Source organism: Pongo abelii, chromosome 9 (genome assembly GCF_028885655.2).
Source record: "Pongo abelii isolate AG06213 chromosome 9, NHGRI_mPonAbe1-v2.0_pri, whole genome shotgun sequence".
NCBI lineage: Eukaryota > Metazoa > Chordata > Mammalia > Primates > Hominidae > Pongo > Pongo abelii.
Window position 1 is genome coordinate 64,053,841 of NC_071994.2, and position 13,379 is coordinate 64,067,219.

The window sequence follows — 13,379 nt, forward strand, 5'->3', positions numbered from 1 at the left end:
AGAGTGGGGTTTCACCATGTTGGCCAGGCTGGTCTCGAACTCCTGACCTCAGGTGATCCACCCACCTTGGCCTCCCAAAATGCTGGCATTACAGGTGTGAGCCACCATGCCCCGCCTATATCTTTCTCCTGCTGATTTGGTTTGGATCTGTGTCCCCACCAAATCTCATGTGCAATTGTAATCCTCAATGTTGGAAGTGGGCTTGGTGGGAGGGGAGACACTTTTAAACAACCAGATCTTGTGAGAACTCTATCACAAGAACAGCACCAAAGGGATAGTGCTAAACTATTCATGAAGGATCTACCCCCATGATCCAATCCCCTCCCACCAAGCCCACCTCCAACATCGAGGATTATTATTCTAGCTAACAATCTGTTAATGTTGTTTATCCTTTCAAAGAATCAACTTTTGGTTTTGTTGATTCTTTGTGTGGGCCTGGAGGTCTCCTGCTCCTGCCATGTAAGATACTTACTCCCATTTTGCCTTCTGCTTTGAGTAGAAGCTCTCCGAGGCCTCCCCAGAAGCAAATGATACTATGCTTCCTATATAGCCTGTGGAACCATGAGCCAATTAAACCTCTGTTCTTTATTTATTACCTAGTCTCAGGTATTTCTTTATAGCAATGTTAGAATGGACTAATACATCTGCCTAATTGCTCTGGCTAGGACCTTCAGTACTATGTTGAATAGGAGTGGTGAGAATGCGCTTCCTGTCTTTTTCCAGTTTCCAAATATGCTTTCATTTGCCCATCAGTGTGATTCTGGCTGTGGGTTTATCATAAACGGCTCTTATCATTTTGAGGTATGTTCCTTTGATGCCTAGTTTGTTGAGTGTTTTTATTGTGAAGGGATGTTGGATTATATCAAAAGCTTTTCCCACATCTATTAAGATGATCATATGTTTTTTGTTTTTAATTCTGTTTATGTGGTGAATTGCATTTATTGATTTGCATATGTTGAACCAACCTTGCATCCCAGGAATGAAGCCTACTTAAGCAGGGCGAATTAACTTTTTGATGTGCTGCTGAGTTTGGTTGAGGATTTTCCTAAAGATTTTTGCATCCATATTCATTGGAGATATTGACCTATAGTTTTTCCTTTTTTTCATTGTATTTTTTTTTTTGCCAGTTTTTGGTATCAGGGTGATGCTGTCTTCATAGAATCAGTTAGAAAAGAGTCCCTCATCCTGGATTTTTTGGAACAGTTTCAGCATTGGTACCAGCTCTTCTTTGTGTGTCTGGTAGAATTCAGCTGTAAATCCATCTAGCCTGGGGCTCTTTCTACTTGGTAGGTTTTTTTTTTTGTAATTACAGATTCAATTTCAGAGCTTGATATTGGCCTGTTCGGGGTTTCGATTTCTAGCTGATTCAGTCTTGGGAGATTGTGTTTTGCCAGGAATGTATCCATTTCCTCTACATATTTTAGTATGCTTAGAGGTGTTCATAATAGTCTCTGAGGATCTTTTGCATTTCTGTGATATTGGTTGTAGTGTCACCTTTATCATTTCTGATTGTGCTTATTTGGATCTTCTCTTTTTGTTTTTTATTATTCTAGCTAACAATCTATTAATGCTGTTTATCCTTTCAAAGAATCAACTTTTGGTTTTGTTGATTCTTTGTGTGGGCCTGGAGGTCTCAATTTCATTCAGTCCTGCTCTGATTTTAGATATTTCTTTTTCTCTGATAGCTTTGGGGTTAGTTTGTTCTTGTTTTTCTAGTACCTCTAAATGTGATATTAGATTGTTAATTTGAGATCTTTCTCTTTTAAGATAGGTGTTAGCACTATAAACTTTCCACTTAACACTGCTTTTGCCACATACCAGAGATTTTGGTATGTTGTGTCTTTGTTTTCATTTATTGCAAAGAATGTTTTCATTTCTGCCTTAATTTTGTTGTTTACCCAAAAGACATTCAGCAACAAGTTGTTTAATTTCCATGTAATTTTGTGGTCTTAAAGAGATCTTCTTGCTGTTGACTTCTATTTTTATTCCATTGTGGTCTGAGAGTATGGTTGGTATAATTTTGATTTGTTTTAATTTATTGAGATTTGCTTTATGGCCAAGTGTGTGGTCAGTCTTGGAGTATGTTCCATGTGCAGATGCAAAGAATGTATATTCTGTGGTTGGTGGGTGGAATATTCTATAGATGTCTATCAGGTCCAATTGGTCGAGTGTCGAATTTAAGTCCAGATTTTATTTGTTAGTTTTCTGCCTCTATGATCTAACACTGTCAGTGGGGTGTTGATGTCTACCACTATTATTATGTGACTAAGTCTTTTCATAGGTCCACAAGTACTTGTTTTATGAATCTGGGTGCTCCAATGTTGGGTGCATATATATTTAGTAAAGTCTTCTTGTCGAATTAAACCCTTTATCATTATGTAATGCCCTTCTTAGTCCTTTTTTACTGTTGTCGGTTTAAAGTCTGTTTTATCTGATATAAGAATAGAAACCCCTGGGGCGCGGGCGGGTGACGCGGCTGGGCCCCTTGTCTGTGTGTGGGGCTGAGGGGCCCCGGGGGCGGTGGGGGCTCCCAGTGGGGGCAGCGGTGGGGCAGGAGGGCCTGGACATGGCGCTGAGGGGCCGCCCCCCGGGAAGATGAATAAGGGCTGGCTGGAGCTGGAGAGCGACCCAGGCCTCTTCACCCTGCTCGTGGAAGATTTCGGTGTCAAAGGGGTGCAAGTGGAGGAGATCTATGACCTTCAGAGCAAATGTCAGGGCCCTGTATATGGATTTATCTTCCTGTTCAAATGGATCGAAGAGCGCCAGTCCAGGCGAAAGATCTCTATCTTGGTGGATGATACGTCCATGATTGATGATGATATTGTGAATAACATGTTCTTTGCCCACCAGCTGATACCCAACTCTTGTGCCACTCATGCCTTGCTGAGCGTGCTCCTGAACCGCAGCACCATGGACCTGGGACCCACCCTGAGTCTCATGAAGGACTTCACCAAGGGCTTCAGCCCTGAGAGCAAAGGATATGCGATTGGCAATGCCCCGGAGTTGGCCAAGGCACATAATAGCCATGCCAGGCCCGAGCCACGCCACCTCCGTGAGAAGCAGAATGGCCTTAGTGCAGTGCGGACCATGGAGGCGTTCCACTTTATCAGCTATGTGCCTATCACAGGCCGGCTCTTTGAGCTGGATGGGCTGAAGGTCTACCCCATTGACCATGGGCCCTGGGGGGAGGACGAGGAGTGGACAGACAAGTCCCGGCGGGTCATCATGGAGCGTATCGGCCTCGCCACTGCAGGAGAGCCCTACCACGACATCCGCTTCAACCTGATGGCAGTGGTGCCCGACCGCAGGATCAAGTATGAGGCCAGGATGCACGTGCTGAAGGTGAACCGTCAGACAGTACTAGAGGCTCTGCAGCAGCTGATAAGAGTAACACAGCCAGAGCTGATTTAGACCCACAAGTCTCAAGAGTCACAGCTGCCTGAGGAGTCCAAGTCAGCCAGCAACAAGTCCCCGCTGGTGCTGGAAGCAAACAGGGCCCCTGCAGCCTCTGAGGGCACCCACACAGATGGTGCAGAGGAGGCAGCTGGTTCATGCGCACAAGCCCCATCCCACAGCCCTCCCAACAAACCCAAGCTGGTAGTGAAGCCTCCAGGCAGCAGCCTCAATGGGGTTCCCCCCAACCCCACTCCCATTGTCCAGCGGCTGCCAGCCTTTCTAGACAATCACAATTATGCCAAGTCCCCCATGCAGGAGGAAGAAGACCTGGCGGCAGGTGTGGGCTACGGCCGAGTTCCAGTCCGCCCCCCCCAGCAGTACTCAGATGACGAGGATGACTATGAGGATGATGAGGAGGATGGCGTGCAGAACACCAACTCTGCCCTTAGGTATAAGGGGAAGAGAACAGGGAAGCCAGGGGCATTGAGCGGTTCTGCTGATGGGCAACTCTCAGTGCTGCAGCCCAACACCATCAACGTCTTGGCTGAGAAGCTCAAAGAGTCCCAGAAGGACCTCTCAGTTCCTCTGTCCATCAAGACTAGCAGCGGGGCTGGGAGTGCAGCTGTCCAGCTGTGGCAGTGCCCACACACTCGCAGCCCTCACCCACCCCCAGCAATGAGAGTACGGACACGGCCTCTGAGATCGGCAGTGCTTTCAACTCGCCACTGCGCTCGCCCATCCGCTCGGCCAACCGGACGCGGCCCTCCAGCCCTGTCACCTCCTACATCTCCAAGGTGCTTTTTGGAGAGGATGACAGCCTGCTGCGTGTTGACTGCATACACTACAACCGTGCTGTCCGTGATCTGGGTCCTGTCATCAGCACAGGCCTGCTGCACCTGGCTGAGGATGGGGTGCTGAGTCCCCTGGCGCTGACAGAGGGTAGGAAGGTTTCCTCGCCCTCCGTCAGACCAATCCAAGGCAGCCAGGGGTCCAGCAGCCCAGTGGAGAAGGAGGTCATGGAAGCCACGGACAGCAGAGAGAAGACGGGGATGGAGCTGCTGGCACTGCTAAAGTGTGTGGAGGCTGAGATTGCAAACTATGAGGCATGCCTCAAGGAAGAGATAGAGAAGAGGAAGAAGTTCAAGACTGATGACCAGAGAAGGACCCACAACTATGATGAGTTCATCTGCACCTTTATCTCCACGCTGGCTCAGGAAGGCATGCTGGCCAACCTAGTGGAGCAGAACATCTCTGTGCGGCGGCGCCAAGGGGTCAGCATCGGCCGGCTCCACAAGCAGCGGAAGCCTGACCGGCGGAAACGCTCTCGCCCCTACAAGGCCAAGCGCCAGTGAGGACTGCTGGCCCTGACTCTGCAGCCCACTCTTGCCGTGTGGCCCTCACCAGGGTCCTTCCCTGCCTCACTTCCCCTTTTCCCAGTATTACTGAATAGTCCCAGCCAGAGAGTCCAGGCCCTGGGAATGGGAGGAACCAGGCCACATTCCTTCCATCGTGCCCTGAGGCCTGACACGGCAGATCAGCCCCGTAGTGCTCAGGAGGCAGCATCTGGAGTTGGGGCACAGCGAGGTACTGCAGCTTCCTCCACAGCAGGCTGTGCAGCAGCAGGACCTGGCCCTTCTGCCTGGGCAGCAGAATATATATTTTACCTATCAGAGACATCTATTTTTCTGGGCTCCAACCCAGCATGCCACCATGTTGACATAAGTTCCTACCTGACTATGCTTTCTCTCCTAGGAGCCGTCCTGGTGGGCCCAGGTCCTTGTATCATGCCATGGTCCCAACTACAGGGTCCTAGCTGGGGGCCTGGGTGGGCCCTGGACTCTGGGCCCTGCTGCTCTAGCCCCAGCCACCAGCCTGTCCCTGTTGTAAGGAAGCCAGGCCTTCTCTCTTCATTCCTCTTAGGAAAGTGCCAAACTCAGGGACCCAGCACTGGGCTGGGTTGGGAGTAGGGTGTCCCAGTGGGGTTGGGGTGAGCAGGCTGCTGGGATCCCACGGCCTGAGCAGAGCATGTGGGAACTGTTCAGTGGCCTGTGAACTGTCTTCCTTGTTCTAGACAGGCTGTTCAAGACTGCTCTCCACAGCAAGGTTCTGGGGCTCTTCGCCTTCAGTGTTGTGGCCCTAGCTAAGGGCCTAAATTGGGCTCTAGGTCTCTGTCCCTGGAGCTTGAGGCTCAGAAGAGCCTCTGTCCAGCCCCTCAGTATTACCATGTCTCCCTCTCAGGGGTAGCAGAGACAGGGTTGCTTATAGGAAGCTGGCACCACTCAGCTCTTTCCTGCTACTCCAGCTTCCTCAGCCTCTGCAAGGCACTCAGGGTGGGGGACAGCAGGATCAAGACAACCAGTTGGAGCCGCTGTGTTCCAGAGGGCCTGATGCCAAGGGGTAATGGGCCCAGCAGTGCCTCTGGAGCCCAGGCCCCAACACAGCCCCATGGCTTCTGCCAGATGGCTTTGAAAAAGGTGATCCAAGCAGGCCCCTTTATCTGTACATAGTGACTGAGTGGGGGGTGCTGGCAAGTGTGGCAGCTGCCTCTGGGTTGAGCACAGCTTGACCCCTCTAGCCCCTGTAAACACTGGATCAATGAATGAATAAAACTCTCCTAAGAATCTCCTGAGAAATGAAAAAAAAAAAAAAGAATAGAAACCCCTGATCTTTTTGGTTTTTCATTTGCATGACAAATCTTTCTCCAACCCTTTACTTTGAGCCTATGTGTGTGTTTACATGTGAAATGAGTCTCCTCAGCACAGCAGACAGATGGATCTTGTTTTCTAAATTCAACTTGCCACTCTGTGCCTTTTAAGTGGGGCTGTTCAGAGCATCTACGTTCAAGGTTAATATTGATATGAAAGGTTTTGATCCTATCATCAAGTTGTTAAGTGGTTACTTTGTAGTTTATATTATGTGGTTACTTTATAGGGTCTGTGGGCTATGTACTTAACTGTGTTTTTTTGATAGCAGGTATCCTTCTTTCATTTCCATGATGAGAACTCCCTTAAGGATTTTTTGTATGGTTGGTCTAGTGGTAACAAATTTTCTTAGTGCATGCTTCTCTGGAAAATATTTTATTTTTCCTTTGCTTATGAAGCTTAGTTTGGCAGGATACAAAATTCTTGGTTGAAATTTCTTTTCTTTAAGAATGCTGAAAACTAACCCAGTTAAACAAAAATAAAGAAAAAAGAATTTAGGAAATGAGCAAAAGTCTTCAAGAAATATGGGATTAGAATTAGGAGAATTTCAAGCTCTGAAATTCTTTCTTCTGCTTGGGCCAGTCTATTGATAAAGCTTTCAATTGTATTTTGAAATTCCTTAAGTGAGTTTTTCAATTCCATAGCTCTGATTGATTTATTTTTAAGATTTCTATCTCCTCTTTCATTTCATGGATTGATTTAGAAGTTTCTTTGTGCTGATTTTCAACCTTGTCTTGGAACTCATTAAGCTTCGTTGCAATCCATGTTTTGAATTCTTTGTCATTTCTTAGTTTCCCTTTTGGTTAGGAACTATTGCTGGAGAGCTGGTGTGACCCTTTGGTGGTGTCACTACATTCAGATTTTTCATGGTGCCAGAATTCTAGTTTCTTCTCATTTGGAGATGTTGGCACTTCAAATTTTTGTAATTATTTTTATGTGGGTAGAGTTTATCCTTTTTCTTTCTCTCTCTATATTATCGTTTTTTTCTTCTTTCCCTTTCTCTTCTTCCATAGTGAGTGTAACTATAGAGATTTCTAGGTAGGGTATTTTGGCTTTGCTTCTCTAGCTCTATGCACCTCTGTTGGCAGGCTTTATATTGGGCTGTGCATTTTGGCCTACAAGCCAGTTGTTGGTTCTTATGGGTGAGTGCCAGCTGTGACTAATGCAGCTGGATATATATTTGATCTTTTTTTTACTGGAAGAAGCTCTTTGTTGCCTCAGGCAATGGGCTGATCGATGGAGTGCACGGTGGTTTGAAGTTCCTGCTCAGTCCTGGGAGTGTTGGGGGGAAAATAGGGAGGGCTGAGCCAGGTAGTCCTGCCTATTAGGTCCCCTGACGGCAGACACAAGCACTAGCACTCAGGGAGAATCTAGTGAGTGGCCACCAAGCAACTCAGAGATGTGCCTAGGTGTGGAGTTGAGAGTCCTCCTGGGCCCCACATTCTCTGCATGAGAAGAGGAGGTAGCCTAAACCCCTAAACCAGGAGAGTGGGTGCACTACATGCCTGGAGGTCTGCCTGGGTGTGGAGCAGAGAGGGCCCCACTGCACCACAGCCTATGTCCATAAAGACTAGAGTGGCTCAGGCCACTCGTCCAGGCAAGCAGGTACTCTGAATGCCTGGAATTCTGCCTAGGCATGGAGCAGAGAGGGCCCTGCTATAGCGTGATCTCAGGGGAGCATATTGGGGCATCCAGCAATGACAAATGCAGACCAGTTCCAGGTTGTCAAGCTGGTCCTGGCTGCAAGTATTGTCATCAGGAGAAACTGCAGCAGTAGCAGCTTTCCTCCCACCACAGGCCTGCATCAGAGGAGAGCACAATTCCAATGCCTACTACTGAGGCACTTTCCACTGTTCTGACTGTGGAGGCCCTTATCCTGCTCCAGAGCAGGCACTCCAATCTCTAGCCTGAACTAAAATGCCTGCATGGCCATGCTTCTGGGTCACCAAAGAATGGCTGACTTTCTATGTGCCTAGATTAAAAATGGTGTGCTGTTCTTGTTTCTGGGTCTGGGAAAATGCCTGCAGCTTTTCCCTGTATCTTTCCCTCTCAGTGCCTCCAAGCCACTCCTCAAGTTAGCTCCAGAGCTTGAGAGAAATAAAGTGTTCTCTCTGGGCTTAGGTTGCTCAGATCCCCAGTGGAAAGGTGAGTCAAAGAGAGAGGTTCTCTGCCTTTCTCATGTACTGGGAATTCACTCATTTTTGTCATCCAGATACCATCCATGATGGGTGCCATTTGCCTGCATCCTTCTTCCCGGAATCTAGAGTGTCCTTCACGATTCTGGTGGATTCTCATTTTCCTTCTTGAATTAAAGCTCACAGAGTCGATCTTTATGCACTATCTTGCTATTTCCAAATGGCTGAGGCATGCTGAAAGCCTCTAATTTACCATTTTGTTGTGGGGAGGGGGAGAAGAAGTGCTAAAATTTTAAATGTTGATAAAGTACAATTTATCTTTTTTTCTTTCGTTGCTTGTGCTTTAGGTGTCATATGTAAGAAACCATTGCTTACTCCAAGGTTACAGAGATTTATGCTTGTATTTTCTTCTAAAAATTTATACTTTTAGCTCTTATATACAGATCTTCGACCTATTTTTTAATAAACATTCTTGTATGTGACTTTTAGTTAATATATGTTTACATTTCTGTTCGGTATATGTATAAGAGTGAAATTGCTGGGACATAGGTGTTTTGAATGTTCAGCTACATTAGATATCGCAAAATAGTTATGATAGTGTTTGTACCAATTTATAGCCTAACCCACAGCGTATGAGAGTTCTCTATCCTTGCCAACACTTGATACACTGCTAGTCTTTTTGATTTTAGCCATTCTGAGGATGACTACTTGTATTATATTATGGTTTTTAATGCATTCCTTTGATGACTAATGAAGTTCAAAATATTTTTCTATGCTTATTTGCCATTTGTATACTGCTTTTGGGAAGTACTTATTCAAGTGTTTTGCCTATGTTTTTCTTACTGTAAGGGTTCTAGCTCAGTTATGTGATGCTGCATAACAAAATACCCCAAAACTAACTGGTAATGGTTTAGTAACAATTAATAACAAAGACAAAGCATTGATAAAACAATTTATCAATTTTTGTGTAATTTTGTGAGTTGAATGGTGATTGCTCAGCTTGTTTTGCCTGAGTTTACTCATCTGGCTGCATTTGATTTGAAGATTCACTGATGGAGAACTAGACTCTGTCTCTGTATGAGAGGAAAGGCAACATCACATTACAAAAGGCCTGCATACTGGGATAGGAGTTTGTGACCATTAAACAATTAAGCACACCTTCTCCAACTCTGTGGCTTGCCTTTTCTCGCTCCTAATAAGGTTTTTGATAAATAAAAATTCTTAATTTTAAGGTAGTCCATCTATTAATCTTTTCCTTTATGATTAGTACATTTCATGTACCATTTAAGAATACAAAACAATTGATTATTTAAAAAAATTGCTGGCTGGGTGTGGTGGCTCATGCCTGTAATCCCAGCACTTTGGGAGGCCAAGGCGGGCAGATCATGAGGTCAGGAGTTCGAGACCATCCTGGCCAACATATTGAAACCCCGCCTCTATTAAAAATACAAAAATTAGCCGAGCGTGGTGGTGCGTGCCTGTAGTCCCAGCTACTCAGGAGGCTGAGGCAGGAGAATCGCTTGAACCCAGGAAGTGGAGGTTGCAGTAAGCGAGCACCACTTCACTCCAGCTTGGGCAATAGAGTGAGACTTCGTCTCAAAAAAAAATGCCTATTCCAAGGTCATAACGATATCCTGTGTTATCTTCTTGAAGGTTTTGCATTTAGATTTAAAATCTACCTTTTTTGATTTTTTTTTTGTACATGACATGTGGTAGGAATCAATTTACTTGCTTTTCAGTATTGGGATACAAACAATAACATGATTTACTGAAAGGACAATCCTTTCTCCACTACACTTTGTCATAACTCAACTGTTCACACGTTTGCAGGTCTGTTTCTGAAATCTCTGTTTTGCTCTATTGATCTATTTCCATATTCTTGTGCCAATACCACATTGAATGCTGTGGCTTTATAAAGCAGTCTTCAAATCTGGGTGAGTAGGTCAATTTTGTTTTTTATTTTTTTGAGATATCCTTGATTCTTCTTGGTTCTTTGCATTTCAGATACATTTTTGAATCAGTAAATTTCAAATTTTATGATGCTTAGATTTTGACTAGTGTTGCACTGTTTGTATAGAGCAATCTGAGGGAATTAACACATTATAATATTGTATCTTTTATTCCATGGACTTGGTTTATTCCTCCATTTATTTAGGCTTCTTTAATTTCTTGCAATATGGTTTTGTAGTTTTATGTTCATAAGTATTGCACATCTTTACTAAGTTTATTTCTGGTTGCCTAGATTTGTTTGTTATAATCATTAAAAAATTTAATTTTCCATTTGCTTCTCATGTGGGTAACTACAATGGAATTTTTAAAACATTGGCTATATTTGTCTATTAATAAATTGGCACCACACCACCTTCCATTTCTCCTCACCTGTATAGTTCTGGATGCCAATGAAAAGAAGTTGCACTTGCTTTGGAAGGTAGAAATAAAGAGTAAGACATTATCTTTTAGAGGTACTTGCAGCCAAACATATTGGCCCACAGTTCACAGTCGCTTCAGGAAATTTTTTGACAACTCATTTCATTAATGCAGACTAAAGCAGTTGGTGTAAACTTCTCAGAGATTTAGCACCTTTCAGTAAGGTCTTTCAATAAGCATCTGCCTGCTTTGATGCCTTAGGCTGTAATCTTGGTGCCACCGTTCTGCTCTTCGGTTGCAGTCCTTCTGACCTATGATAACAACTTCTCTAACTTTTATTCCTCCAGCTCCTCAAAGAGTGAGCAAGCTCCTAAATATATATTACCTCTTTGTACTCAGAGCTCACGTAGTGGCTTCAGTTTTCACTACTGAACCCTGACTTCTCTATTGATCCAGCAATGTTGCCAAATTAATTTACGAATTCTAATAGGTTACCTGTAGGGAGATTCTGTTTCTCCTACACAGTCATGTTGTCTGCATAGAATGACTGTTTTATTTCTTCCTTTCCTATCCTTATATGTTTTATTTCTCTTTTTTGTTTTTGTTTTTTCCTTATTGCACTGATTAGTACTTCCAATACAATTTTGAATAGAAGTTGCATGTTGGACTTGTTCTAAATTTCAAAGAAGATTTAAACATTTTACTCCTAAGTATGGTGTTTCCTATATGTTGTTTTATAGATATCCTTTTTTCAGATTAAGGAAGATACCTTCTATTCTTAGTTTGCTAAGAATGAATGTTGAATTTTATGAAATGCTTTTTCTGAGTGTAATTATGCATATATTAAGATAACATTATTTTTCTCTTTTATTGTTAGTTGGCTGAATAATATTGATTGATTTCAAGTGTTAAATAACCTTGTAAACACAACTTGATTTTGATGTATTATCTTCTGAATTCAACTTGCTAATCTTTGCTTCAGGAATTTTACATTTATGTTTATGAAAGATATTGGCATGTAATTTTTTTCTTATTATTTTTCTACTTATATTTTAGTATCAAGATTATGCCAATCTCATGAAAGAGGCTGGAAAATGTTTCCTCTGCCTCTATGTTCTGAAAGGTTTATATAAAGATTGACAATTTTTTCTATAAAGGTGAAACTATCTGTGTTGGAGTTCTGTTTACAAGGAGGTTTTTAATTACTGACTTAATTTGCAAAAAGATACAGGATTATTTTAATTTTCTTTTTTGTTGTTGCTTTTGAAAGGCTAGATACAAGATCAATAGAGAAGCCAGGATTTGATATGGATAACAGAAGCCACTCTGTGCGCTGTGAGTACACGTAAATAAAGTTCTCTAGGACTTTATTTATTTTATCTAAAGTTTTCAAATTTAGCGACAAAGTTGTTTCTAGTATGTATTTATTTTTATAATGCCTCTAGGATCTAAAATAATCTACCAGTTTTTAAATTTATGGCATTGGCAAGTAGTGTCTTCCTTTTTAAAAAATCACTCTTGCTAGAGGTATATCAATTTAATTATTCTTTCAAAGAACAGATTTCTGCCTTTGTTGGTTTTCTCTGTGAAATATTTGTTTTCCTATTTTATCAATATCTGTTTTTATCTTATTTTTTCCCTTTTTTAATGATCTTAATTTAAGTTTAATTTGAGTTTATTGAGCTTCACTGAGTTTATTATTTCTTTTTTCTTTCTTTTTCTTTTTTACAGGCAGAGTCTCACTCTGTCATTCAGACTGGAGTACAATGGTGTGATCATAGCTCACGATAGCCTGTAACTCCTGGGCTCAAGCAATCCTCCAGCCTCAGCCACTTTAGTAGCTGGGACAAGAGGTGCATGCCACCATGCCTGGCTAATTTTTAATTTTTTTTATAGAGATAGGGTCTTGCCATGTTGCCCAGGCTGGTCTTGAACTCCTGGCCTCAAGTGATCCTCCCACCTTGGTTTCCCAAAGGGCTAGGATTATAGGTGTGAGACACTGCTTATGACCTGAGCTTCAATTAGTTTAGTTTGCCACTCTTGTAACTATTTCAGATTAATTTTTTTATTTATTTAAAAGGGAGGCAGAGCATAAAAGTTTGGAAAATTTGCAGTGTGGCCCTGTGGTAGAGAAAGAATCCAAGCAGGATATGGAGCAACCACTTGCTAGACAGCTTACCATGACTAAAAGAGAGCTAAGTATTAATATCCAATGGGAAAAAGGTCTCAAACGCATTTCAGAGATCTTTGAGGCAGCCCCTCCCATCACAAGCCCAGAGGCCTGGGAGGAAAGAATGGTTTTGGGATCCAAGCCCAGGGCCTTGCTACCCTGTACAGCCTCGGAACACTGTTCTCCACATCCTTGCTGTTTCAGTTTCAGCCATTGCTCAGAGTGGCCAAGGTATAGCTTGGGCTGCTGCTCCAAAAAGTGCAAGCCATAAGTCTTGGTGGCTTATACGTGGTGTTAAGCCTGCAAGTGTGCCAAATGTAAGAGTGAAGGAGGCTTGGCAGCTTCCAACTAGATTTCAGAGAATATATGAGAAAGACTGCTGCAGGGGTGGAGCCCCCATAGAGATACTTTACCAGAGCAGTGCAGAGAAGAAAGGTAGGATTAGAGCCCTTACACAGAGTTCCTACTAGAGCACTGCCTACTGGAGCTGTGGAAAGGGGGGCTGCTGCCCTCCAGATCTGAGAATGGTAGGACCACCAGCAGCTTGCAACCTTAGCATGGAAAAATTACAGGCACTAAACTCCAACCTGTGAAAGTAGCCACAGGGCC

The 13,379-nt window shown here is 43.6% G+C and overlaps 1 protein-coding gene across 1 annotated transcript; it reads left to right on the forward strand.

Annotated features, from left to right (window-relative positions):
- The first annotated feature begins 2,506 nt into the window (after positions 1–2,506).
- Positions 2,507–4,868, forward strand: LOC100937668 (ubiquitin carboxyl-terminal hydrolase BAP1-like). The gene is given in 2 exon segments (XM_054524631.1): positions 2,507–4,014; positions 4,017–4,868. Coding segments are annotated over 2 exon segments (2,151 nt in total). The 5' UTR covers positions 2,507–2,595; the 3' UTR covers positions 4,749–4,868.
- Positions 4,869–13,379: the final 8,511 nt, after the last annotated feature.